We start from the raw sequence: 27,388 nt of genomic DNA on the forward strand, positions 1-27,388 counted from the left end.
CCCTTATTAAACCTAGCCATTAAACCAATTTCAATTCTTACCCTGAGTGCAATAATGTATAATTGAAGGATTTGACTTTTATTAAAATATAGCGACAAAAAGGGAAAAAATTTCATTAACACTAGCAAGTGTACCAAGTAAAAAAAAAATCAAAATAGACACACCCTATAGAAAAAGCAATCAATCAAAGAATTCAAGTTTGGGGAATTTAAGTGCAAGGAAGAAATTAGCAAAATATTACAAAAAGACCTTGCCAAAATATCTCTATGTCGCGAGCTAGTAAGACAGAAACTCCCTTAAAACAAATAGTTTTGATAGAATGGAAATCTGGATGTTATACATTCTTTTGCACTCTTTGTCTATCTTTTATTCCCTTTCTTTGATCAGCTAAAAATTATACCCCGAAAACCCCATTACAACCTAAAATAAAGACCTTTAGATCTTCTAAATCATATGCATTTCAATTGTGGAGAAGGGACAACTAACCTTGCATATGGGAATGTTGAATTTATACTATCAATTATCTTATTTTTAAAGGTTGAATAATTCTTGTAGATTATTCATATCCTATCTATCATAAGTTGAATATTTATTAGTGTTGAAAATCCTTTTAACTTATGTTTAAATCAAGGAATGTGTTTTATCAAAAAAAATTGAATTTTCGCTTAAATATAAGTAGCATGGAAAACAATTAATTTATTCACATATTGACTGATTGTGATATCTTATAAGTTCATGAATAATTATCTCCAACCATGGTAAGCTAGTTTGTCAAATTATTTTTCTCTTAATTTTAGTTTTGTTGCTTGAGGACAAGCAATGGTTTAAGTTTGGGAAATTTTGATAGGTGTCAGTTTTATAGCATTTTTAGTATAGTTTTTAATTAGAATTTTAGTAAATTTTATCACTTTGATTTATTTTTAATTCATTTTAAGTATAATTTTGTTGAAAGCTTCCTTGAATCATAATCCACTTGATCTGAAGAAAATTTGCAGGGTTTTGGCACAGAAAAGAGTATTACAAAGCCAAAAAAGCAAGCCCAGACCATGCACTTTAGCACGCCCGTGCTAAATACTAAAGAAAATCAAGTGGAGAGTCAAGAGCGAGCACGGCTAGCCCATGCTACATGGCACGCCCGTGCCCAAAAGAAACTCAAGTCGTGCTAGGCAAAATCTATCTTGGAAAGACAGAGACAAGCACGCCTTACCCGTGCTAAGGCGCACGCCCGTGCCATAAAGACTCATCTGAGCATGTTGCATAGCACGACCCATGCTCAACCATCCAGAGTTCCAGACTCGAGCACGCCCAAGCCGTGCTATATGGCATGCCTGTGCTATAAAGGCAGACCTGACTTGAGCTAAAAACGCAAGCAAATCTTTTTCTCACATGGGCCCGCCTCGGATATTTTCCTAAACGTGCTAAACAAGATCTAAACCTAATTAGGACGAGAAAAGAGTCCTAACTAAGAAGAAATCCAAAGCCTAAACAGTCATGATCTCCTAAAGAAGATTTTGTATCTAAATAGGATTCTGTTTCCTAAACAGAGTCAGATTCTACTGTAGGAAGTCTATATAAAGAGAGGAGCTATTCATTGTGGGATATCTGGAAATTTAGTATTCTTTCTACATAGTTCTCTCTCTCTCTCAAAAATTTCAAGCATCTAAGATCTGTGTCAAGATTCAAGGAAGCCATTCCACATAGCTGTTACTTAGTTTTTATCTCTAAACTCTTAATCTTGTTTTTCTCTTTATTGTTCATCACTGATTATGAAGATTTATTCAAATATTACTGAGTTTTATTTAATTACTATGTCTATCTAAACTCTTATACTAGGGATTTGATGTAACTTAATTCGATTCCAATTTAGAATATTAGATCTGTTTTTCATTGTTTTTTTTATAATTTGTTATTGAACTTAAAGCTTCCAAGCAGAGTTTCTCCCCTGAATTGAATTATTTCATTAATCACTATCGGGAGAAGGGTTTTTTATATGAAAAGGTAATGAATTACTTGAGAATAATAACTTGATGCGGAAGCTATATGGTTTGACTCAAGGGGGGTTTTCATAAGTTAATGACCTTAGGTTATGAATTCACAAAACAACCATAAAACTTAGTGATACGGATCCACTACCACCAACCACCTATGGAGCTCAAGGGAACAAGGACCACAACAATGGCAATCCATTAGCACTTCCTAATGGACCAATTACAAGGAGTCGTGCAAAGAAGTATGGAGCAACCATGTCCTTACACATTCAAGAACAAGTTACAAAAGAGCTCCATGACCTTGCTTTCAACAAGTGCTATGAAGAACTTGAAGGAACACCTAAATTTCTCACATTAATAGAAGCACATGTTGAATGGGAACATGAATTGGTTAGCACGCCCGTGCTAGATGGCACACCCCAGGCCGTGCCCTCGTCTGACTTGCTGAGGAAAACAACTACCTTGAAGCACACCCCGTGCCAAATAGCACACCCAGGCCGTGCTTCCCTCTGACTCTGAAGCACCCCCGTGCCAAATAGCACACCCTGGCCGTGCTTCCCTCTGACTCTCACGAGGGAACTCCTACATTGAAGCACACCCGTGCCAAATAGCACACCCAGGCCGTGCTTGTCCCTACCTATCATTAAGTTAGTTAGCTTATTTTGAGTTTTTGCTTTGCTAATGGGTTGGGCCTCCAATATTTCGGCCACCCTTGAATAATTAGCCTTATTTTGATTAGATTTAGTCAATCTTTAGTGGATTTGGATTAGATCTCCAAATCCTTAAGTTGTTATGATTTTGTTAGTCAACTCCTTAGTTGGTTTAGATTTACTAATCCTACTCCTTAGCTAACTCTAAATCCTCTAAGGATCTGGACCTCTTAGATTAGTATAAATAGCTTGTTATTTTGTAATTATTCAACAATTATTCAATGAATTAAAGACTACTTCTTCATGCTTAGGCGTGTTAATGTTTTTAGAGAGTGTGAGATTGCATTCTTCTAATTGCATCAAGAATCAAGGTAAACTTATCAATTCTTTGTGGCGTTTATCTTATTCTTTTACTCTATTATTGGTGTTCTTGCTTCTTTAAGCTTTGGGTGCCATAGAGGGGAATTTATTCTAGATCTTTGATCTCTTCCAAAACTTGTCATTGAGTTCATGAAATTTATTTTCGTTGGGTTCCCCGTCACTTAGTGATTTTAATTTATGTTTGATTGCACTATTGGAAGATAGGTAATTAGACTAGATTAGAATAGCTAACAATACACCGGGAGAGCTTGTTAGTGATTTTAGGATTGTTTCTCCTACTTGAACAATTAAAATCGATTAACAGACTAATGAAATAAATTGGATAGAATTAAGTGAAATCAAATTCCCTAGTAGTTTAAATCTTTGATTTCTTTTCACCTAAACTTTGTTGCTTAATCTCTTTCTGTTTTATTTTTGAATTTACTTTCCTTATAACAAATCTCTCTTATTGTCGTTTAAATAACAATAGGTTAACATAATTTTGATACTTGATATACAATCCCTGTGGGTACGATACTTTCTCATTTTATATTACTTGTTGCGATTTCGTACACTTACGAAAATCTCTGTCAAAAGTATAGCTTAGTGATAAGTATATGTATGAATTGGCAATACATCTAGATTCGGAAGCTCCCTCTCCTAATACCCAAAAAAAAACTGGCTCATTTGATCTAGTTCCTGGGCAGCTGCATCGTCTTTCTTCATTTGGGACGACGGTCAAACAATTGGGCTGAAATATATATATGGACACATACACAGGTAATTTGAGTCAGTGGAACACTAGCTATGTTGATTTAAGAACCATACTTTGCAAAACTGAAACAATATGATGTTTTTTGCACAAGACAATCATGTAATGAACATAGGCATATAGCTTAAAAGTTATGTGGCTTAAACATCAAAAAAACCTTGAGTTGTAATTCAACTTAATTTGACCTTTTCAATAACCTTACTGGTTAAACAAGTTATGCTTCTTATGGGGATTAAAAACTCACTTCCATAGGCTTCATTGTGCATATGGAGATTATCCAACGAGTGTAGTTTAGTTAGTAAAGATGAATGTGCCCTTTTGTTATCAATTAGGGTTCGATTCAGCTAAAACAACTTCGAATTATTTCAAAAATGTAATTCTAAATGCAGCAAACTGATATGGGAGTTGAATTTACTTTCGGTACGATAAAAATGGTCCAGAATACTCCTTAGAACAAGTACCAAAAACAATTATCGGAAATTCAGCACTTCAAGAATCAACAATATTCCAATCTCCTTAACTGGAAACGGATCTGGAAACATAAAATGCCCAGAAAGCATAGCAGTTTTTTTGACGAGCATGTAAAATAATTTTCCTTCTGCTCAAATTTTACAGATCCCCTCTGTTTGCAAATTCCAGATCCATTGTCGTCAAATTTTACAACGTAGTCTTCTGGGTTTTTGCAGTCTGCAACACTTGAAGCAGGAAATCTATTTATGATGACAATATGGTATTCTAGAAATGTGCTTTATTTCCAGCATAAATGCATCTCACATCATCAGGTTATTGGTATTCCTTGTAGATAATTTATGAGCATCAAGATCATGAATATACCTTCAGGTTTGGCAAAACCAGCAGCAGGCACAATGAAACTTGACACGCAATTTTGGCTCTTATGAGATTGGATTGCAGACAATTGCAATGGCAACAGGCTCCAAATAGAATCAGATAAATGATGAGTTGACATAGCTACCTGTGCTTGGACTTTTTGTGGCAAGCTAGCGTTTACCTCTGTTTGCATAAAGTGACAGTATAAAAATGCCACATGAAAACAAGTCAAGATCTTCCAATTTTGGATGTTTATGAACTCAAATCTCATATTCTGCCTTTTACTTAGTTTCATGTGCGTAGGCAGGCTAATCAATCTGCTGCCGATCTTCACCTAAGTTGTCTCTTAATGATTAAAATGGGGATCACCCTTGGATCAAGGAAATTCTGCTCTTCTGAGCTCTCATTATATTTTTTCGCTTTCATTCTCAAAAAGTAAAAATACCAGTAACAATGATTAAGAAAAGAAAGAAAAGATAATACAATATTCTTTCAAACATTCAATGAATATATGTCAAATGGAACTTATGACCAAATCTTCTGCAGCTAACGATTTTCTACAACTGTGATACAAGGATGAGCGCGTTTTCTTCCTCCCAATTTCTGATTTCTGATCAGTAGACATAGATATAATAGAGAAACGAATTTCACATAGCCCGCCCCAAGTCACAGTGCATAAACCAGAAAATACATCACATAAACTATATACAGAGGTATCACTGCAATTCCTATAAGATGTGAAAGCCTAATTTTACTCTAATTTACTCCATTTGAATTTGGTTAGTTGCACGTCTGGAACAAATTTGCATTGCTCAGTTCATCACAAAATGGTACCTTGAGTCCACATAGCTCTCAACATCCCATAGGAAAGAACCAAAAGTCACAGCCTCCAAAACAAGTCTCTTCAGTCCACCAAAGCTGATCTTCATCAGTTCATCCTTGGAAGAATCAACAGTCCCTTGAGGTGTTATTACGATTTCAGGTCTTCCAAACAAGGCCTCTGTATGCTTCTCAATAATGCTAACTGCCTCTTTGGATCTTATTGTTGCATATCTTTGGAGTGTCTCTCCATCAAAGGACATAACATAACTTCGAAGTCGAGAGGCCCTTACGCCATGGCCAAAACCCCCAGGACTAATACCACCAGCTGACAAGCCTTCTGGATGGGACGACATAGCTTCAAAGGCATCCTCTCCACCACTAGATTTCATATCCTGCATTGCAGCTTGTTGCAAATTATCATCTTCCTCATCCATTACATTTGGAAGGATTTTCATTGACTTCTCAAGCTGAAACCTCTGATCAACACGCTTGAGGAAGTACCCATACATCACAGATGCTGCATAGACCTGTCCAACTCTTAGTTTGCTTATTTGTGCTACTGTAGTAGAATCTCCGATCTTGTTTCCCAAAATGAGAGCAAGGTGATTCTGAATCATCTCATATGCTTCAGGAGAGTGAAGTTGCTTAAGTTTCTCATCTTGGCCAGGCCATGTATCCACCCGGTCAGATTCGTCGGCAGAAGAGGGGGCTATTGTGGGTGTCAAAGAAACATTGGCATCCATAAATTTCTGCACAACCAAGGCATATAAAATCTCTTCTAAAGCCTTTTTCCTTTCATTAGCCTTCACCTCCGCAATTCTCCTATTAAAATTTCAGGGAAAAAAAGCCACAGTTAGATTCTTGACATGAAATATATCAACCACACACCACAGTTATGCTACAAAAAATATGCAACTAACCTATATAATACCAAGTCAGTGCCAGTAACAGAAGGTTCTTCCTTCTCTTTATCTGCATCACGGTCAGTTTGAAGTTGTTCAAGCTGTTGCTCAACTGCTGCTGGTACAAGATGTGGGTGACTCATCAAGATTTGAGACAAGAACTGTCCTATTGGAGACTCCATCTGAAGTGGGGCTATTGGAGCTAGAGACCCACCAGAATCCGAAGATGGTGAGGATGAAGATGAGGATGATGCCTTCACTACCGTACATCTCCTACTTCCAAAACCCACTCTCTTGTTTCTCCCTGACTTTCCATATGAAACTGAATACGAATGCTGCTGTTCATTAAAAAAAAAAAAGAGAAAATTTATCAAACACCTTTCCAGCATACAATATCCAAATATTTATCATCTACCATTTCCAAAACACAAATATAGAATCTAATATTTCAAGAAACAAAAGAGCGAAACCCATCACGCGATGAGAGATTAACGCAGATAAATTTGACTCGAAAAGAAAAATTATAGCAAAACCCTAAACCCAATCCAACGTACCTTAACTGGGAAGTGATATGAAATAGAAAATCGCAGAGAATCGGGAGGACTGGCGGCCAAGAACAGTGGTCTCCCAACAGAACTTGTAGGTCTGCAAATCCCAATCGCGGATCGAAGAACAGATCCTGACGCTGCTGCTTCCATCTTCTTCACAGCTCAGGGAACAATCAAACAAAAATAAGCAAAGATTTGCGAATAATTGGATCTAGAGTTAAATACGAAACTCTTGACTGAGATATAAAAAGAGGGATGGCTGAGAGATGATTGAGAATTGCGAGCCTCTTTCTTATATTTGATATAAAATTGTTTGGTCTTAGTCTAATCTGGTAGGCGTCTCTTTGCTAAAATTATACTAATTTTATAATGTCATCTTACAGATTAGCGTTCCACTCGTATTGGCTGAAACCAAAATTATATCCCCTTAAATTTCATTAAAACTACCGCCTTGCCACTGCTATAATAATTTAACATATATTGATCTTTTATTAATTTGGGTAAAAAAATTTCTCTACAACTGTACTCATTTTAAATTTATTATATTTGATATGTTAAAAAAGAGTTGAAATTACCAAATGATGAATACACCATATTATAAAGCTCAATTGGTCATTACAAAAGAAAATATTATCTGCACTTAAAGATCTGAAATACGTAATAAAAAAGATCAAATCCACCTTATATTTATAAAATCAGGAAAAAATGCAAACACATTTAAAACTCTTTAACATGAAGAAACACGAAACAGAACAAAACTCCATGGTAGATGAAACGACTCAAAAATTTAATTTCGTAAAATTTTTATTTAAAAACTAAATTTTAAATTCGACCAATGAGATTATACAATAAAATATTTAATTGTTGTTAAATCAGACCCGTTAATTAGCTTAAAATTTCGAAAACCAAGTGAAAAACCCATAAACCAAGTGGAAACCGAGTCGAATCGCTAATTTGGACCAAACCGATTCGAATCGAACCGGAACGGCCCAGAATTCTCTAGAACCGCCTTTCTTCTTTCTTTTTCTCTTCTTCTTCTTCTTCTTCTCCTGTGCGTTCTTCTCAGCCTCTCCTCCAATCTCTGGCCTTCGGCCACCAAATCCAGTGAGCCTTGACATTAAATCAGAGAGCACATCAAGAGGAAAGCATCTGTGGCTTTGCTTCGTGGAAATGGTTCCTGAAACGAGAAGGGTCGAGACAAGACCTCGTGCAACACCGTGCGGTAACATTTTTCGGTGATTCTCGCCTTTATCAGCAAAGGCAGTCAACAAGGAGACCTCCAATCGACTCCTCTTGGTCACCTAAACATTTTCCCCCCCTTCAGTTCCAACGATAGGACTCAAATGGTGAAACCACCATTGATGGCGTACCAAGCAGCCGTCAACGCTCGTTCCGGCCAAACTGGCCACTGACTCGACGAACGGACATCAAATCTAAGTTCCCCATGAAATTTCGAGCAGAATGGTGCAAGCCTCGTGAAGTGGCCGACTAGGTGTGATCTCCCAGCCACCATGGATGGCGACGGCGGCGACGTCCGACTACCGGCCGGCAACACTTCAGCGGGTCTGAAGAGGCAGAATCCTCTTCTCTTTGCGTTGATCATGGAATCGTCGCCAGATTCTCAATTGATACATGCTAAGACCAATTCCCCATTTTTAGTACAAATTCTAAATTTAAAATTATTATTTGATTAAATTAAATTGAATTCGAATAAATAATTAATCAGATATAATTCTTGCTAGGAATTAGTTAGTGGCATATTGTAAGATGCAATTTAATTTTGAATATTGTTAAATATATTTCATGAACAATAGTTATGACTAGAAGGTTTGATATAGAAATAAGAATTCCTAACTAATATTTATGTAAGTTAATTTAGGAATTTTAATTAAAAAAAAAGTTAGGAGGTGTTATAATTTAAGGTTTAGACAAGTAACTAGTTATAGAATAATTAAAAATAGCATTGGAACATGCTCGTAGGTTAATATAAATTGTTAATTAATTGATTTGAAATTATTAAGTGTATATATGTGAGTGTGGTGGATAATACAGGTAGTCTGAAGTGGATAGATTGGTTGGATTGATTACCCGATGGATGGACTGTATGAATTGAGTAAACGAATGATTATTGAATATGGTTATGGCGGATAGGATGAGTTGATGTGAATTGTCCGATAGATGGGCTTTGATATTTTATTGTTAAATTGTGGTTTAGTTAAACTTTAGGGAGGTTTTGCCAAAATTTTGACTGAATTTAGGCTAATCATAATTAATAAATAAGTTAATAGATTTACTCATATTAATCCTTTAACTTGATATATAATAAATAAAGTTCTTTAATTATTTTATTATTTAATTATTTGTTTATTTTCCAAGGTCAATTATTATAATATATTGTTAATTACTACTCCTTTATTTAATTGTAATTAAATATGAATGTCTAGTTGTGCAATTGCATCATGATATTTAATTGTTTATCATGCTTGCATTTAATTATAATGTTTGATTAATTGTGTTGTGATAATGTTATACTTTGTTTGTGTGGAGTTGGGATGAAGTGGCTCACCATGGGTTTGTGAGGACGGTCTTGGAAATGATGAAAATATGGAATTTGACCGTCGACCAGGTATGGGGAGATTGGTGCCTGTGTGCACCTGATAATATGATATGGATAATATGGAAAAGCACAGTGTGGCCTCCAATTGGTTTGGAAAAGAAAAGAGAGAATGGAAAAACAATGAGATGGCTGGTCAAGTGAGGATTAGACTGATCGGCCATGTATAGGGGAATCGGCTCCTTAGTGCACACGTTATGAGAGGATAGATGTGGGAGGACGGCTCATCAAGGGTTTCGATGATGCCACAGACCAATTTCCACGTGATGTGATTATGTGAAGGTGTAAATATTTATGAGTATTGTTGCGATGCCATTTGTGTGACTGTCTCCGTGATCATATAACTAGTCGGATGATTAGATTTAATTATTTACACATTTGTGTGAATGCGTGTGGGGTACAATAATTATTATTCTTTATAAAACTCACATGTTTTGTTTAACTTACTAGGAAGTAGACTCTCATAAACCCTAGTTAAAGCTTTGTTTCCTTCACCGCAAAGCTAGAAAAGAAAATATTTAAGTGTAATTGTGAGTTTACAAAATCTAATTATTCTGTTTGATATTGAATTCCGCAGTTGTAGGAATAAAATCAGTAAACTGATGAGGATGTTTAATTAATCATTTATGAAAATGCTTGAATCTGTTAGCCTATATTATATATATATTGGATTATATTTGGGCTTGGGCTATAAATTATTTAAGATGTTATATTTGGGCTAAAGAATAATAAAATTATGAGATTTATGGTGCATGATAATATGAGTTAAATATTTGAAACAGACATTGATATAATTAAATTTTATAGTTTAAGCTTACAACAGGTTCGGTGGCTTTAAGTTTATTTGAACCTTAACGCTTGTCTGATCCGTGAACATGATCGTGACAAAGTGTACCGAACTCCACCAACAAAATGGTATAAAAATACTCGACATTTACCATTAAAGATATATCTGAGGATGTATAAATAAATTGTGTGAATATTATTTTTATATTTTAATGTGTTATAAAAGAGCTAACAACAGCAATAGATTGAGAAAACGAAGACAAGTCAAGCTCGCCTAATCTCACGTGGACCGTCTAAAGAAGAATATTTATTATTTGATCCGTATAATGACACCTGCTACTTAAAGTGGAATAGAAAAGTAATTTAAAGTTGAATTTTTAGCATCTGAAATAGTTAAGATGCTTAATAGCTAACAGCTAAAATTGCTGTTTGTTACTGAATTTTCCAATATTCATAAAAGTTGTTATGCTTTCTTCAAAAAAATAATGATAATGAAATGAGATTTTGCAACTTAAAATTTTCATCACTTGAATAATTCAACTTTAATTTTCAATTTTATTGAAACCCAAAAAAATAATTTTACTTAATTATATGACAAACTAAAATAATTTATTTTTTAATTAGGGGCAGAGCAGCCCTTATACTCAATGAAGTTAATTTTCAGTTTCTATTAGTTTTACAAGTCATCTAAAATTATGAATGAATTTAAAAATAACTTAAAATGATAAATAAAAAATTTTAATATAGATTATTGGATCTTTGAATAATTTTACAATTTAATATAAGAAAAAACATATTATAAACAAATAAAAAGCACACGTCCTCGTGACTGTCATAATAAAATATAAGAAAGAAGGAAACATTTCTAATTAAAAAATATAAATGCTCAACCCACGTTTTTATTTTTTATTTTTCTGGATAGACAAAACGGTATCAAATGGGACATGGAAAGGGGTTGCTGGTAATTTCATATTTGATTTTGAAGATTTTCTTAATTTAGTCTTGATTTAAAAAACTTCGGGAGATCTCTGGGACCAGAAAATAGGGACACGTATTTGTCCACGTGTAGATGTTGCTTGCCTGCAGTTGATCATATATAATAAGGGTCTACGCGTTCCATTCTGAGTGCAATATGATATTTTTGTGGCATTGCATTTTTCGCTTCTAATTAATTAACGCGTAAACAAACTTATCCCTCAATCAAATCTTATGTATTGGCTCTTAGTGTGTTCCATGTAATAACAATTGAGGGGTGTGAAACGTGGATTACCAACATGCGCAACACGTGGTACGATTGCGTTCGTAATTGTATTAAATATTTAAATACACACACAGTATGAAAATCAACAAGTAATACGAAAATTTTTTTTCATTAATATTTGCATAGCGATATGATATATAGACATAGGCGTTTTATTTACATCAACATGGGACTGATTGATATGAAAAAAAGAAAAGAAAAATGTGCATTATAGAAAATTGATTGTCTTTCCCTTGTCGTGTTCTAACTTTCTTCAATCGTTTTCTCCATCAACGCCTTCTGTCTCCCTTCCTAAAACCTAATCCAATTTCTACTCGAAAACCTATGTATTTTATCGAATTTCAGCAAGCCAAGATTTGGTGCTCTATCTTTCCACCATAGCTCTTTCTCTCCACTCTGTTTCTGCTTTTATGCCTCTTCTTCAGGTATAGCGTTATCTTTAATTTTTTTCTCCTTATTCTACTGGATAGTTCTTTCGTTTTGGCATTGGTTTTTCTTTAACATAAATGTTTTTTGATTATCTAATTTGATTAAAAAAAATTCAGATTCTCTCCTTTATTCATTTCTGAGTTATATTGTTGCTGTATTTTTCCTACCTTTTCTGCATTTTATGAATTAAACCCGAGTTTGTTGTCTGTTGCTCTCTTACACTCTGAAACTTGATTTTTATGCTCTATATTGCTGGAAATGAATACCTTGATTTTAATAGTAATACTTGTCAAATGGAAGGTAAGAGAAGAGCCCCGTCTTGGCCTTATGAAAAATAGAAGGAAGGAACCTGACTTTATTTCTAATATTATTAATTATTAATCAACTAATGAAATATTTGACATTATTATTGCTTAAAATTTTACTTCTGAATTTATAGATGATTCTTACTTGGAACTTAGTTTATATTATCATTTGTTTTATATCTAAATATGAATTTCTGCAGCAAAGGTTCATTGCCATTAAGGTTGTGCTCTCAAAAAATTGGAACTCCAATATTCTTTTTGGGGTTTTTTCAATTCCATTAAAATTTAATTCTCAAAACTGAAATATTCATTTGCTCTACTGATTTTAAGTTGTTGTTTTTGGGTAACGTTAAAGTAGAGTTTTGCTTGAAAATTATTTATTAGTATTTGTTTTGTCCTGATCTCCGTTCTTGGCTGGCCTTTTTTTTTTTTTTTCGTTTTAGTTGTTTAACGGATTTTTCTTCCTTTGTTAAACCCATTTTTGCCTGGTATCTCTGCTGCAACTTTTATTATTTACAATACCTGCTGATTATTGATTATCATTGTGACTGTTGCTATTGTTTGGTTGTGACTATTTGTGTTGTATATGGAACTATATTGTATTGGCATTTGATGTATTGTTAGATGCTGGTGGATGGGCTCTTCTATAATACATTGGTTTCATTTGTCTTGGGCTTTTGTTAATCCCTTTTTCTTTCGCCTTAGAACTCTTAAACTATGGTTCCAAAACGTAAGGGCACTAGTAGTACCTCCTCTTCTCTTCCCTTTTCTAATTTTGACTTCCCTATCATAACCAGAAATTTTGAAGCATTTAGGGCCTTTGCTAAACGTTCTGTTCACCCCGGTTGTCTTGTAGATGATGTTGAGCACTTCATCCGACATGGATTCTTAGAACCCTTTAGAAAACAAGGAGGCTTCATTTGATTACCTCTGATGGTCCCACACATGAGATGATAGTCAAAGATTTCTATGCCAATCTTCAACCTTTGACTTCACATAAACCCCTCATTCTACTTAGCTATGTCAATGGTAAAAAGTCTGTGTTAAAACCTATAAAGATTGGTCAGCTTCTCAAAGTTCCTTTTACTGGTTTCACTCTTCATTCTACCCATAAATGGATTGAAGAACCTTTCTCTCCTCTAGAACAAACCAGAATTATATCTCAAGAACCCAATAACAATCGTCCTAAAAAGTTAGTAGCTGCAGAACTCCTTGCGATTTCTAAGGTAGTGCATCATATTGTCTCAAATGAGATAGTACTACTTCTTTAATGTATAGATTAGATTAGTTTAGTAAACAAATTATTACTAATAGATTAGAAAGTTCAAAGTTTGTAAAACAGAACCTAATAAAAAAAAGGGGATTAAAGTGCAACAGATTATTAAAATTGGTTCAAGCACCGACTAATGGTAATTCACATTTGTAAGCACTATAGTGGGTTTGCAGGTCAAGTCGTCAGACATAAAAAATTGGGTCATTTTGTTTGTAAGCACTAGTGTTTGGCAAATATTTAACTATATAGTTTGATTTATTACTTAGATGATTGAGTTTTAGAAATAGACTCTACATGTTAGATTATTTAATAATCTATATGTGGCCCATGTGATTAAATGACTGGTTCTAATTAAAGTGGCCCAAGATGATGGTTATTGGGCTTAATGGATAAGAGCTAGTTAGAGTTTTAATACTCTTCCTTTGCCTTATAAAAGATAAAGGGATCAACAGTTTACGGTTAACACAGAATATAGAAAAGAAAACAAAATAGAGAGTGTGACGGCTGCTTCAAACACATACGGTGATAGCTTGTTTTAGAGAGCTCATAAAAGAAACTCCTGTAGCTGTTGATTATTCTCTGACCATTGAGAGAAAACTTACGGACAAAAGGCCAGAGGAAGAAACATAGATTTGTTGTTACGGTGAGAATCGAATTGCCGCAACAAGGTAACCCATAATATAGATCTGCTGTTATGGATCAAGGTACGCTTCCGCTTATTATCTATTTTTATCAAACAAATTCTATGAACAATAGATTTGGGCATCTTCATGTTTGAGGTTGCCTAGTGGAAGTAAGGATATATAATCCATATGAAAAGAAGCTTTATGCTAGAACAGTTAGTGGATTTTTCTTAGGATATCCTGACAAGTCAAAAGGGTACAGATTTTATTGTCCTAACCATAATATGAGATTTGTTGAGTCTGGTAATGCTCGGTTATTGAAAATGGCCAAATTAGTGGGAGCAGTGAACCACATAAGGTGAATGTGCAAGAGATTCAGATTGAAAATCCAACTCAGATGGATTTTCCTAATGTCTCTTCTTCGGTTGTTGTTCCAATTGTTGTATCACGGTTTAACAACATGGTTGAACAACAAAACAACATTTCGAACCCACAAAATGACCATATAAATGATGAACCAGCAATAATGAACAATTCACGAATGATCAAGTGGTTTCACAAGAAATAGCATTACGGATGTCACAAAGGCAAAGAAGGCCAACTATTTCTAGTGATTATGTGGTTTATTCACTTGAGCATGAATGTGAATTGAGCATTGATAAGGACCCAGTCTCTTTCCAGAAAGCCATGAATTGTGATACTTCTGAAAAGTAGTTTAATGCCATGAAGGAAGAAATCCAATCAATGAGTGATAATCAAGTTTGGGATTTGGTCGAGTTGCCTGAGAGGTCAAAACAAGTTGGTTGTAAATTGGTTTTCAAGACCAAATGGGACTCTAAGGGCAACATTGAAAGATATAAGGTCAAACTTGTTGCTAAAGGTTACACTCAGAAGGATGACATTGATTATAAATAGACCTTTTCTCCAGTTTCTAAAAAGGACTCTTTTAAGAATTATTTTGGCTTTGGTGGCTCATTATGATCTTGAGCTTCACCAAATGGATGTAAAGACAGCCTTTCTTAATGGTGACTTAGAGGAGCAAGTATATGTGGACTAACCAGAGGGATTTGTGGTCACAGAAAAGGAAAACTTGGTGTGTAAGTTAAAGAAGTCAATATATGGACTGAAGCAAACTTTCCGTAAATGGTATCTTAAGTTTAATAATATCATCACTTTATATGGTTTTATAGAAAACACTGTTGATCGGTGTATTTATATGAAGCTCATTATGTTAGTCCTATATGTCGATGACATTCTTCTTGCTGCGAATGATGTTGGGTTGTTGCATGATGTAAAGGGTTTTCTCTCTAAGAATTTTGAAATGAAAGATATGGGAGATGCATCCTTTGTGATTGGAATAGAGATTATTCTGTTATAAATCACAAGGACTGTTAGGATTATCTCAAAGAACTTACATTGATAAGGTATTAAAGAGATTTAGAATGAAAAAATGCTCTCAATTCTCAATTTTGAGAATTAACAAATATTAACATAAGGGTATATTAGGAAAAGATAAATAAAAAATTATAAGTTTACTACATTAATTAAAATTTCTCAATTTGTGTACAAGTCATTGGGGTCAAACAAAAACAAAAGTCATGTGACAAAGTTCTTAAAAAAAAAAAAAGAGTTATATGATAAAGGGAGAATAATTTGATTTAAATTTCTAATATTAAAAATCCTAAATTTCAAATGCATAAAACAATTTAAAATTTCAAGTTTCAATACATGAATTCAGTACAACTTTATATATTTCTATCACATTATTATTATTATTTTCAAAAAGAAATGGAATTTTTTTTATCTTTCTATTTGCAAGAACTATGTAACGAAAAATAAAATAAAATTTGCCAATGGATGTTATTGTTTTAAGGAACATCAGGTTTCTTACCGTCATCCAATTGTCCTTGCAGTGAGAGGATGGTTATTGCGTTGTTCAATTACTCTCCGGCAATTTGGGAGGATGGAAAGATTTGAGACTGAATTTGTATGAATGGACAATTTTAGAAATAATAAAATGAAAAAATAAAACTATTTGTGTCTCAATAATGGAACTGTTGAATTACAGATTAATCCATAACATATAATAAAAAATAAAATTTACAAATTCACAATAAAAAACTATGTCTAAGATTTATAGATTAATCTACAACTATTTATTGTCATATTATGTTTTTAGAGGGAAAAAAGTTCTGAAGATAAATAAATAAATAAATAAAGTTTTTCTGATAAACACACTTTCAAAATTCGTTGAAATTACAAAATAAATAAGTATTGACAAGACAAATGATAATATTAGAAATTAAAATCTATACATAGAGTAGAGGTAAAGCTGAATCAAATTAAACAACCCAACTCAGTTTGAATTGAAATAAAAAAGATTTTTAGTTTGAGAAAATTGAGGAAAAAATTATTTTATTTAGGACTAAATCATTTCATCGTTTAATTAAGATAATTTTTAATTTTGGTCAATTAAACTCAATGTTTGTTTAAAAATAAAAATTGATTTGATATGTTTTGATAGTAAATATATTTTAAAATAAAAAAAAAAAGATTTAGCTATTTTAAGCTAATTAAAATAAAAGGTTTAATAATTTTTTAATGTTGTTAATTATTATAATTAAAAAATTTACCTGCATTTGTTTGGAGCTCTCCAATAGAATGGTGAAGATAAACTTAAATTTGAAGAGGCCAACATAAATCTTCTCCAATCTTGAAGCACAATTCTAAGATCATGAACTTTACTTTCCAAACCAAAACAACAATTTGCATGCATTGTGCATACCAAGTTAAAATCTTTGCTGGGCTCACAAAATCCACCAAAATAAGCTGTGTCCAAAAATCTTATTTGTAGTCCAATTTCGTCAATGAAATGATCATGTTTGATCTTATTCAAAACATCTTGATCATGCAACCCTGGATAAGATTTTCTAGAGGAGTACCAAAACTCGTAAAATTTAATCGTTCGAGGATTCGATTTGACATAGTTAAATCCACCATTTGGCTGATTATTTCGGTCGGAAGGGTTACCTAAATAATGGTCACAAGCTATCTGGAAGTCTGCATCTCTGTAAAAGTGTGGAAATGGATCTCGAAGCCACATTACATCAGCGTCCTGACCAAAAACGACGAATTCTTATATTTATAACACTAGCCTATACAATAATTAAAAGTGTGGAAATGGTATGTTCATGTTAAACTCAAGTATAGAAGTTCGATGATAATTGAAGACACCCAATCTTCAGTCATGGTGGAGACTTATTAGGATTTGAGTCAAAACCTTATAAATCCTTATGCCTAATTGAGGTTGAATTTGAGGAGGCGAACTCTATGGTGGTACCATAAAGTAATAATGGTGATGGCGTCAATGTAATAAGATTGAAATAGTAAATATTTAGAGAAGAATGAGAGGGACAAACTACATTACTATATTGCAATTAGGTATGGGTTTGCAAGTACTATAAGTACAATGATTTACTCCTCTTCCCATTTGTAGATTTCAGAAATAATAAATTAGTTTTTCCATTTTTACTCTTTGTACAGTGATTGTTTCAATTTTTCAATAATTTATTGTAATTTAAATAAATTAAAGGTAGTATAGTTAATTGACTCAGTAATTTATTGTAACTTAAACTAATCAATGGTTTTGTTAAGGGATGTGATAAGTGTTTGGAAACGTATGGAGTTAAACTGTTATGAATATAGTGCATGATGACATATATGTAAATATAACCAAATCACTATAATTATCTAATGTGAGAATGAATTATGTAAATTTTATATTGTGGTTTGTTTATTTATTTATGTTGGTTTTCTCATTAGTGTGAGGATTGAGAGGTTTTGAGTTTGAGTCCTCCTGACTATAAGAGTTTTCACCAATTTAGTAAATTAAGGAGAGTGTTACTCCTATTGTGTAGTCCATCGTATTATTCCAGCTCATTGGGACTTCTAATGAATAATAAAAAAAAAATTTCATACCTAAACACATTCAAAATGTATTTCATCTATTTCCCTTCAAATCCATTTCTTTTAAAAGTATAACAACATTTAGAAAAATAAATGAAAAGTGTTGGGATTATATCTCACAACCCTAATTAGGAAAAATTTTCTATTTAATAGAAAATTGATATTAGGTATTTATACTTTTTTTTTAAAAAAAAAAAATACAAGCTTGAACTCAGGGGTTTAGATGGGATTAACACAAAATTAAAATCTGATATTAAAAAAATAAAACTCAAAATTAGAATTTATGAGATGATTAATCTAAAATATAATAACATAATAGCCAAAAAAAGAGAGAGAAGAGTGTACCGTGAAGACGAAATTGTAGCCCATTCGGAGAATAGTAGCTAAAAAATCAATTCTGGTCCACATCATCTCCAAGTAATTTGAGGTCATGAAATATGCTTCTCTAGAAAAGTTAAGGCCCTGAGTGTTTAGCATATAACAGAATGGATGTAACGCTAAGCAACGAGCATATGCCTTTTGGTCTAATGATATTATTACCAAATGACTTAAAAGCCCATGTGTACGGTTCCCAATTCTAAAACTCTCCAAGAAGATATCAATTATAGACTGAGGTTCTGCCCATGCTTCATTTAATGTTGTTAGGATTACTGTTTTATCCTTCATGGAAGCAGATTTTAGAACTCTCTCCAAATCAGTATCAAACTTGCCCTGAAAATGATCGGAAAATATATTTTTCAACTAATTATATAATATAATAAATGTAATATACACACACAGAAAAAGATTATGATCATTAAATTTTAAAATTGTATTAGAAAATTGCAGTTATTATTGATATATTTGATTTATTCTAATATAAATTTAAAATTTAGTAGTTAATAAGCAAGTTGTTGTATAAGTAGGTTTTTATTTTATACATTAGATTAGTTTTATCGTTCAATTAAATACAATCTTTAAATTGCCAACCTTTTCAAAAAAATTTATATTTGTTAAACTCAGCACATGGTTTTACCAAACAAATGAAAAATATATTTTTTTTTTTTAAAACAAGAGTATTTCTAATCATTTAGTAGAAAAAGTAGTAACATGAAACATTTTTTTTTAAATTTATTTTTATTAATTTGATTCATGAGTGGACCCATAAATATGGGTCTTTGCAAGTTTCACTGGATGATGCATCCATTCAAATACGATGTTTTTGTTTAGAAAAAAAATACTATTTCATTATTGTATTTTGTAAATATATGATGCATAGTTAAAAATACATAGTTTTATTCCTAGTTTTTGCCTCTGTTGCATTGTCACATCTTCTCTTAATTTTTTGCATTTTTCCGTTAAATACAATGACATATTAATTAATTTTGCAAAATATAATGATAAAATAATTAGTAAGTATGAAGATAAAAATAGTTAATTTTGACAAATATAGGAATAAAATAATAATTTATTCATGAAAAAGTACAAAAAGTTGACGGAAGTATATAATAATAGACAAAAAATACTGAAAAAACTATGTATTTTAAAATGCAGCGAAATATTAATATTATGACAAAATATATAAATCATAATTTTCTCTTTTATTTATTTATCTATTTGTTTTCTTAGATAGAAAGATAACGTTTCTTCTCGTTGTTCTTGAATCTCGCCTTAGCAGTTCTATTGCGGTTACTTATATTTCCCCAATAATGGTGACCTAGTAAACGCCTGCTGCCGGCTCATATACTAGTAAACACCAACCCTGATGTAGCGTGAAATGCAATTATTGTTTTAATACTTTATCTTGATTGTTTATGATGTTTTACTAATTCACGCTTTCGTCATTCTTCTTTTTTTTTTTTTTAATAAAATGAGTGTTTAGTTTCTAGAAAATGACATTATACCGACTTATACATTTTTATTAATTAAAATTTCTTTCTGAAAGTCTAATTATTAAAGTAATAAAATGCTAATAAAAAGTTAAAAATTGATAATATAAAAAATGTTAAAATGTTAAGAAATGTGATATTTGTTTTATTTTTGGTTAAAAAATTTATGAAGAAGAAAAAGCAGAAAAAGCAAACGGTTTTCAATTTCCACATGTTTTATTTTTTCTAATTATTGATTTTTAAATAACTTTTATTATTTTTAAAAATAAAAAAATACTATTTTTTTGGTCAAAAATGGCACAAATTAATCATAAACTCAAATAAATTTCTAAATTAGTTAAAATATAAACGAAATTTAATATTAAGTAAAAGTTTAGGAGTTAATGGTTAAATTTGAAAATTATGATTTAGAATAAGTAAGTGTGCAGGTGAAACATGAACTTATTATAAATTAACGTTCACATTTACAGGAAAGGCAATTTTAAATATTTTTTATATAAAAAAAAATTAAATTCACATATCAATAACAAGTTGTATAGATGTAAAAAAGCACAAGCAATTAGCAAGTGAAACAAAAGAAAAGAATAATTGGACAGAGGAAATTAAACTCACCGGAGAGACGGATTTATTGGTGATGGGAAGTGAAGAAGACGCAAAATGAAGAGAGAGAGGAAAAGATCCAAAAGGATTGGCCGACTTGTATAAACCAAGGCATGAAATTCCAACTACTAAAACAAGTAGAACTGAAATTCTGCCGGTGGTTATATGATGATTTCTCCATGGAGTTGAGGAAGAAGAAGAAGAAGAAGAAGGCGACGATGGCTGCTTGGTTTCAATGTCGAGAGGAGCTCCTGATGATAAGTTGTTCATCGTCATGTTCGTTTGATCTTGTTTTTTCTGAACTTTTTTTTTTTATAATGAAACTTGTAGAGTTTTAGTAAGTCAACTAATGACTAAGTCAACTAATGGCTAATGAATGGTGGAACGAGTATCTACTTTTGATATTCTCTCTAATGACAACGCTATGAAAAGACTAGGAACAGGCTAAACTAATTATTTTAATGAGTTTTATTATATTTCGATTTTTATTATATTCAATCTCTGGAACACTCCAATTTCATGTTTTTTCTTTTTTTTTTCTTTTTTATAGTTATACCCAAATTCAAATTAAGGTTTAGAAATGAAAAAAAAAAAAAAAAAAAACTTAATTTGGGACCACTAGTAAAATTCAGTAAAATGTAGTGAGGTTCTGCCCATGCTTCATTTAATGTTGTTAGGATTACTGTTTTATCCTCCATGGAAGCAGATTTTAAAACTCTGTCCAAATTAAAATCAAGCTTGCCCTGAAAATCATCCGAAAATATATTTTCAACTAATTATATAATGAATATAAATATGCAAACAGAAAAAGCTTATGATCATAAAATTTTAAAATTGTATTGGAATGAATATAACTAGTATTGATATACTTGATTCATTCTAACATTATTTTAAGTTATCTTAATCAACAACTTTTTAAGTAGCTTAAACGGCTATATTTTTATAGTATTTGATAACGTAGCGTTTGAATTAGTTTTTAAAGGTTAAGATAGTATTTTATAAAAAGGTTAAGAGCATATTCGACAATATTAACTCTTCTAATAGCTGTTAGTTGGTAGATGTTAGTGGCTAGTTGTAATTATTTAAATACTGGTTGAAAGCGAAAACATTCGATGAAAACAGCCGTTTGATTGACAATAATTTAAAATAACAAAAAAGGATATTGAAATATTCACTTAGAATTTTCAATTAAATTCATTATAAAAAATGATTTTACTATAACTAAATTTTTAAAATTTAAGGGAGCAAAAATAGAAAAGTTCACTATTTTATAAATAAAATGGGAAATTTTGAATATTTTAGCGGATCAACATTTTTAATTTTTAATATTTGTTTGAATTTAAATATATATATATTAATAAATTTTTTTTTTCTTTTACTATCAAATATAAATAAGCCAAACATATAGATAATTAAACATGTAATGTGATAATAGAAGGGTTTTATATTAATTAAGGATAAGGATAAAGTTGTAAAAAAAAAATTAGTAAAAAGAGTGAAACGTTAAAAGTTAGATAAGATAACATTTGCAAAATACTCCATAGACCTTTGAAAACTACTCTATATATCAAGTTACTCAACATAATAATTTAGAGAAATAGTGTTTTAACTAGTTCAAAACACTAAACGCTACTGCTGAACACTCCCTAGGGTTTGTTTGGCAAATTTAGTTGCTCTAGTAGTTGTTAAATGTTTTAATAATTATTAGTTATTTTAGTAGCTATTAGCGGTTAGATATTAGCTGCTTAAATAGCAGTTAAAAGCAAAAGTGTTCAGTAAAAATATTTGTTTGATTAACAATTATATTAAAATAATAAAAAAAGGACATTGAAATATTCACTTAGAATTTTCACTTATAACTATAGAATTACACTCAGTATGAAAAAGAAAAAAAAAATTATTTCACTAAACCTAAATTTTCACAATTTAAAAGAGTAAAAATTGAAAAGTTCAATATTTTATAAATAGAATTGAAAATTTTAAATATTTTAGGTATCAATATTTTTAATTTTTAATATTCTCTTGTGTTCAAATGTAAATTTATGAACAAATATTCTTTTCTTTTACTATCAAAAATTTATAAACAAATATTTTTTTCCTTTTACTATCAATTATAAACCAGTCAAGCATAAAATATTTTTCAAAAATAATTTTGCATCACACATTAAAATAAAAATAATATATTCACCTTAAAATTTAAAAAATTATATATATAATACATCATGGTGTATAAAAATAATTATTTCCTTAATGGATTGTATATTTAACAGTAATTGCTATTAAAAATTTAGCACAATATTCATCATCTAAAAGCTATTAGTCACCAGCTACCAACTATCAGCTAATATGAATAACTGAACAAAAAAAAGTCCTATATTATTTGCTAATTACACTCAACTTTCAAATTGTGAATATTTTCAAAACCATTTTACATTGATTAGCCTCATATATAGATATATTCGTGGAATAAACTAATAAAGAATAATTACTTTTGAAATAAAAACACTTTTTACCATTTAGGGGAAAAAAAAGGATAAAAATGTGAATAATCTTTAAAAATTTTATATTTTCATTGGTTTGATTTATAGTGGACCTGACCACGTATCAAAAAATTTTAGTGAAGTAATGCATTCATTTTAATTCTATGTTTTTATTTATTTATTTTTTTAGGTAGAAATATAACGTTTCTTCTCATTGTTCTTGCCTTAACAGTTCAATTGCGATTACGTATATATCCCTAATAATGCGAATTAGAAAATACCTGCTGCCAGCGCATACTAGTAAACTCCACCCCTGATGTCGTGTGAAATATAATTATTCTTTTAATAATTTATGATGTTTGACTAATTTACACACTCGTCATTCTTTTTTCTTTTTTTTTTTTTAATAAAAAGAGTGTTTAGTTTCTAGAAAATGACATTATAATGACTTAAACATTTTATTAATTAAAATTTTCTTTCTGAAAGTCTAATTATTAAAACGCTAAAACACTAATTGAAAGTAAAAAATTGATAATATAAAAAATGTTAAAAAAATTGACATTTGTCTTATATGAATAAAATAAATAGCTCCATTAAAAGCTTTTTGGTCTTTATTTTATATATGTAATTCTCTAATCACGACTTTGCTTCCTCAAAATGTTGCAATTATATATTTGCATATGTCAACAATAAATAAACATAAAAAGAAAGAATTATAAATATAATATATGATGCATTCCATAAATAAATTTAAGGAATCGGATAAAAAAAGAAAGTTACTATAAATACTCAATTTGATTCTTGATTTTTCACAAAATGTTCAATTTCATGTAAATTAATATTTAGATCAAATTAGAACATAAATTTTGAGTTTAAAATCAATTTATCCTATTTTTGATTAAAAAATAAAATTTTAAAATGATAAAAGGATTTAAAATTTTTTTTAAAAATTTATTCCTTGGAATATGAAGAAGAAAAAGGAGAAAAAGCAAACGGTTTCCAACTTCCACATGTTTTTAGGTTTTCTAATTTTTGATTTTAAATACTTTTTATTTTTTGTCAAAAATGGCACAAATTAATCATACACTCAAAATTAAGTCTTGAATTAGTTCAAATTTAAACAAAATTGATTATTAAGTAAAAGTTTAGGAGTTAAATAGTTATATTTGGAAATTATGATATAGATTTAGGCCCGTATTTGGCAACAACTTTTTAATTAGTTTTTAGTGTTTTAATGCTATTTTTTATAGTATTCGGTAACATAGTGTTTAACTAGCTTTTAGAGGTTAATGTATCATTTTATAAATTTACGTTCACATTTACAAGAAAAGCAATTTAAAATATTCTTATGTTTGCTATTACATAACATTTTTTGTAAAAAAAAAAAAGAGTAAAATATTAATAAATCACAAAAAAATTAAGCAGCTATGTCATAATTATACCCCAAATTCAAATTAAGGTTTAAAAATGAATAAAAAAAAACTCTTTATATTCTCTTTATTTGGAGAAAACTAAAAAAACTATTGGATTAAGAAAATTAGTTAACTGAACTTTTCTCTCTAAAATGCCCTTAATAAGTGTTGATTTCATTATTAATCATGGGAACAATAGCTGACGCTAGAGGCAGTCCTAAAAAATACATTAATGGCCTAATTGCATGGATTGGGGCATCACTTTGATAAAAATTCAAACCTTCCATATTTCTATTATGACACTTTATGACATTGGGGGGACATTTTACATAATATGTGCCAAAAAATAAAATGAATTTTGTAGCCAAATTGAAAGACAAATTTTTAAATTTATTCATTGAAGGCCATAAATTCCAAGATTTTCGGGGAAAAGAAAGGAGAGAAGATTATAATTTTGGCTTAACTTGTTTAAGCTTGAATAATTTTTCAGTTCAAATTCAAAATTAAAAGCAAAATTTAGTTCCTTAAAATTTAATTGAAATTTAGAAAGAAGTGTCCAAATTCAATACGCTACGACCAAAATGATAGAATTTGGATCTAAATTTTTTTGAGTTTACAATCAGACTTCTTAACTTCTAAATTTTTGCCACATATAAAATGAAACTACAGTTAATAATCTGATTAAGAGAAAACCTATTCACCCTCTATAACACTTACATCGGCCACATCATATCCAAAAAGGGCCATTATTTTGCATCCTCCGGACTTGAATCCTATAGGTAATGAAGCAGAAATGACTTCATATTTTCCCTTAGCAATACTATCTTCATGCATTGCAGGATCGGACACATCTTTTAGATTTTGGTTATATTGGTAATCATCGTTTATTTGCTTCTTAAGAATACCATCAGGTCTGGCCACATTTGCATCTTCTTGGCCACCATTAGCAAAAGCAGGTTGTTAAGCTATCAGAATTTAAGGTGTAGTAAATTGTGAATTAACTCGTACTTAGGGTAAATTTGAAGTATATATACTCGATCTAGAGCAGTTGTGTTAGGATAAGGATTATGATTCCTATATTACTTAATAATTTGAGCTTATTTAGGAGTCTAATATTATTTATTTAATATATTTTATTATTATATGCTAACAGTAGTCCCCCTTAATTTATTTGGTCATTTTATGTCCAAATATAGTGCTTATGTCTTCGTACTGTATGTTATTATTTATTTTTTTTACATTAGGTTTTTATTGTGTTGCTTTATGAAGGCTTTTATTTCAAAGAGAACGAGGCGTTCGTCTTAGAGGGGGGCACCCAGAGAGTCACTTCATTTAATGAGGGGACTCTTCAGTGCCTGCCTGGCCTATATAAGGCCTTTATCTTCCTTCATTTGTTTCACTTTCCATTTTTCAACCACTAGAGCGTCTCTCTCTAGAACTTCTTCTCTCTCTAACTTTCAAGTAAGTTTTTTATATCTTCTTCTTTCCTTTTTTCATTAGTTGGGATCATGAATTCCTCTAGGGATGAGGATGTTCAAGTATTACATGATCAATCCGGAGATGAGAGCTTCGAGGATATAGACTTAGAGGCGAGCGAGGTTCAATATAGAAAGGAGAATGTTAGGATCGTCAACATTCTCTCTAATATCGATGAGGGCGAGCTGTTGGATATATGTTTTATGTACAGTATTGTGCTAGAGTGTAAATTGATTAGGCCTTCAGGGAATATGAGGGTGACCGAGGCATTGGATGAAGACTCTATTATGATGTATGAAGAAATTTTTCGATCTCGAGTTCGATTTCATTTGTCTAAACCTTTAAGATCGTTATTTAAGGAATATAATATCACCATTAGTCAATTGCACCCTAATGGCTTGAGGTTCTTATGCGCCATAGCTTCCCTAGCTCGCTAAGATGGATACACTTTAACAGCTCGAGTAGTTCGGGAGCTTTATCATTTCTCCATTCGCCCTAACGAAGATCATTGTTTCCTTTAAGCAAAGAAAGATTGCAATTTCTTTTCTAAGAATTCTAAGATTTTGTCCCTAAAGAACTGGAATCTAAATTTTTTATTGTTAAGCGGTTAGGAGTGTTCGACATGTTGAACCGGTGGTCTAATCATCCCTTTTGCCATCTGCCTGCCTCGCTCACCCCCTATGATCGTATTTATGTGGACTTAATAAAGGTTAGGGGACTAGCTGTTGTTAAACTAAGGCAAGTGATAACCGTGGGTTATCTAGTATGTTCTCCTAGTGGGTCTATGAGGCCGAACCCTTCCCCCACTGGTAAATTTTGTTCGTAGTCATACTATATTTTAATCCTTTACACTGACATTTTTTAATTTTTCTTTCATACCTTTGTGTAGGCATGGCCCCTAAAAAGACCAAGAGTTCCAAGATGGCGAAGGTGACCGAGGCAATGAAAAAATAGGCTACAGCTGATAGTTTAGCAAAAGCAGTTCCTCCAACGGTGCTAGATCCTCAGCCAACTGAGACTGAAGTTGTTTTGAGGGGTTCCCATTCCAAGCCTGCCCATTTGAGCCCCACAATCGAGCCTCGTCGGAAAAGGTAAAGAGAAGAGTCGATCCCTGTTCCCCCTTCTGTGCCTCCTAGAGCTGGTGAGCTTTGGATGTCCGATGCTAATTTATGAAGAAGCATGGGGCAAACTACAGTCTTCAAGAGGATGGGCCTAACTAGATGTTGGCTCGCCACTATCTCTTTCCAGTAGATGTTCATTGATTTGATCATCTGGATGACATGGCGAGGAAAGATTTTGTCAATCAGTGCTTATTGCAGGCGCTGAACACTAACAATTTGAGCTTCGCCCAGATAACTAAGTTGAAAGGCGGTTATACCGAGATGGAAGTAAAGAAAAATTAGATGGAAGATGCATTGAAATGCG

General features: G+C 31.6%; 2 protein-coding genes and 1 long non-coding RNA gene across 4 annotated transcripts; 1 reads left to right on the plus strand and 2 right to left on the minus strand.

Moving 5' to 3' along the window:
• Window positions 1–5,228: 5,228 nt before the first annotated feature.
• Window positions 5,229–7,196, minus strand: LOC105641369 (UV-B-induced protein At3g17800, chloroplastic). Of its 2 annotated transcripts, none has more exons than XM_012225893.4 (3): window positions 6,877–7,196; window positions 6,341–6,660; window positions 5,229–6,242 (listed from the first exon to the last, which is right to left on the minus strand). In XM_012225893.4, exons 1-3 carry the CDS (start codon window positions 7,018–7,020, stop codon window positions 5,411–5,413), a joined length of 1,296 nt encoding a protein of 431 aa, XP_012081283.1. In that variant the 5' UTR covers window positions 7,021–7,196; the 3' UTR covers window positions 5,229–5,410. The 2 variants fall into 2 exon arrangements, with proteins under 2 accessions (XP_012081283.1, XP_012081284.1); XM_012225894.4 differs by having other exon boundaries at window positions 6,341–6,657; window positions 6,877–7,160.
• Window positions 7,197–11,618: 4,422 nt separating this feature from the next.
• Window positions 11,619–17,648, plus strand: LOC110010306 (uncharacterized). The gene is made up of 2 exons (XR_002285283.3): window positions 11,619–11,956; window positions 16,075–17,648. It is a non-coding gene; the product is annotated as an uncharacterized LOC110010306 (long non-coding RNA).
• On the minus strand, window positions 16,007–20,960 carry LOC105641371 (uncharacterized protein At4g15970). Its single transcript, XM_012225896.4, has 4 exons — window positions 20,608–20,960; window positions 18,473–18,838; window positions 16,795–17,276; window positions 16,007–16,140 (listed from the first exon to the last, which is right to left on the minus strand). The coding sequence occupies exons 1-4, from the start codon at window positions 20,869–20,871 to the stop codon at window positions 16,098–16,100; spliced, it is 1,155 nt and encodes a 384-aa protein (XP_012081286.2). The 5' UTR covers window positions 20,872–20,960; the 3' UTR covers window positions 16,007–16,097.
• Between the last annotated feature and the right edge of the window lie 6,428 nt (window positions 20,961–27,388).

The sequence above is a fragment of the Jatropha curcas genome, chromosome 8 (assembly GCF_041381405.1).
Source record: "Jatropha curcas cultivar XTBG-Jc1 chromosome 8, XTBG_Jcur_1.0, whole genome shotgun sequence".
NCBI classification, from domain to species: Eukaryota; Viridiplantae; Streptophyta; class Magnoliopsida; order Malpighiales; family Euphorbiaceae; genus Jatropha; species Jatropha curcas.

Bases quoted from the DNA above. Each gene is read 5' to 3' on its own strand.
- LOC105641369 (XM_012225893.4), bottom strand. From the start codon at position 7,020: ATGGAAGCAGCAGCGTCAGGATCTGTTCTTCGATCCGCGATTGGGATT. The intron at 6,661-6,876 runs GTACGTTGGATT...TTTAATGAACAG, and splicing joins CATATCACTTCCCAGTTAAG to CAGCATTCGTATTCAGTTTC. The intron at 6,243-6,340 runs GTTAGTTGCATA...AAATTTTAATAG, and splicing joins ACTGACTTGGTATTATATAG to GAGAATTGCGGAGGTGAAGG.
- LOC105641371 (XM_012225896.4), bottom strand. From the start codon at position 20,871: ATGACGATGAACAACTTATCATCAGGAGCTCCTCTCGACATTGAAACC. The intron at 18,839-20,607 runs GTGAGTTTAATT...GATCATTTTCAG, and splicing joins CCAATAAATCCGTCTCTCCG to GGCAAGTTTGATACTGATTT. The intron at 17,277-18,472 runs GTACACTCTTCT...GTTTTTGGTCAG, and splicing joins GCTACAATTTCGTCTTCACG to GACGCTGATGTAATGTGGCT.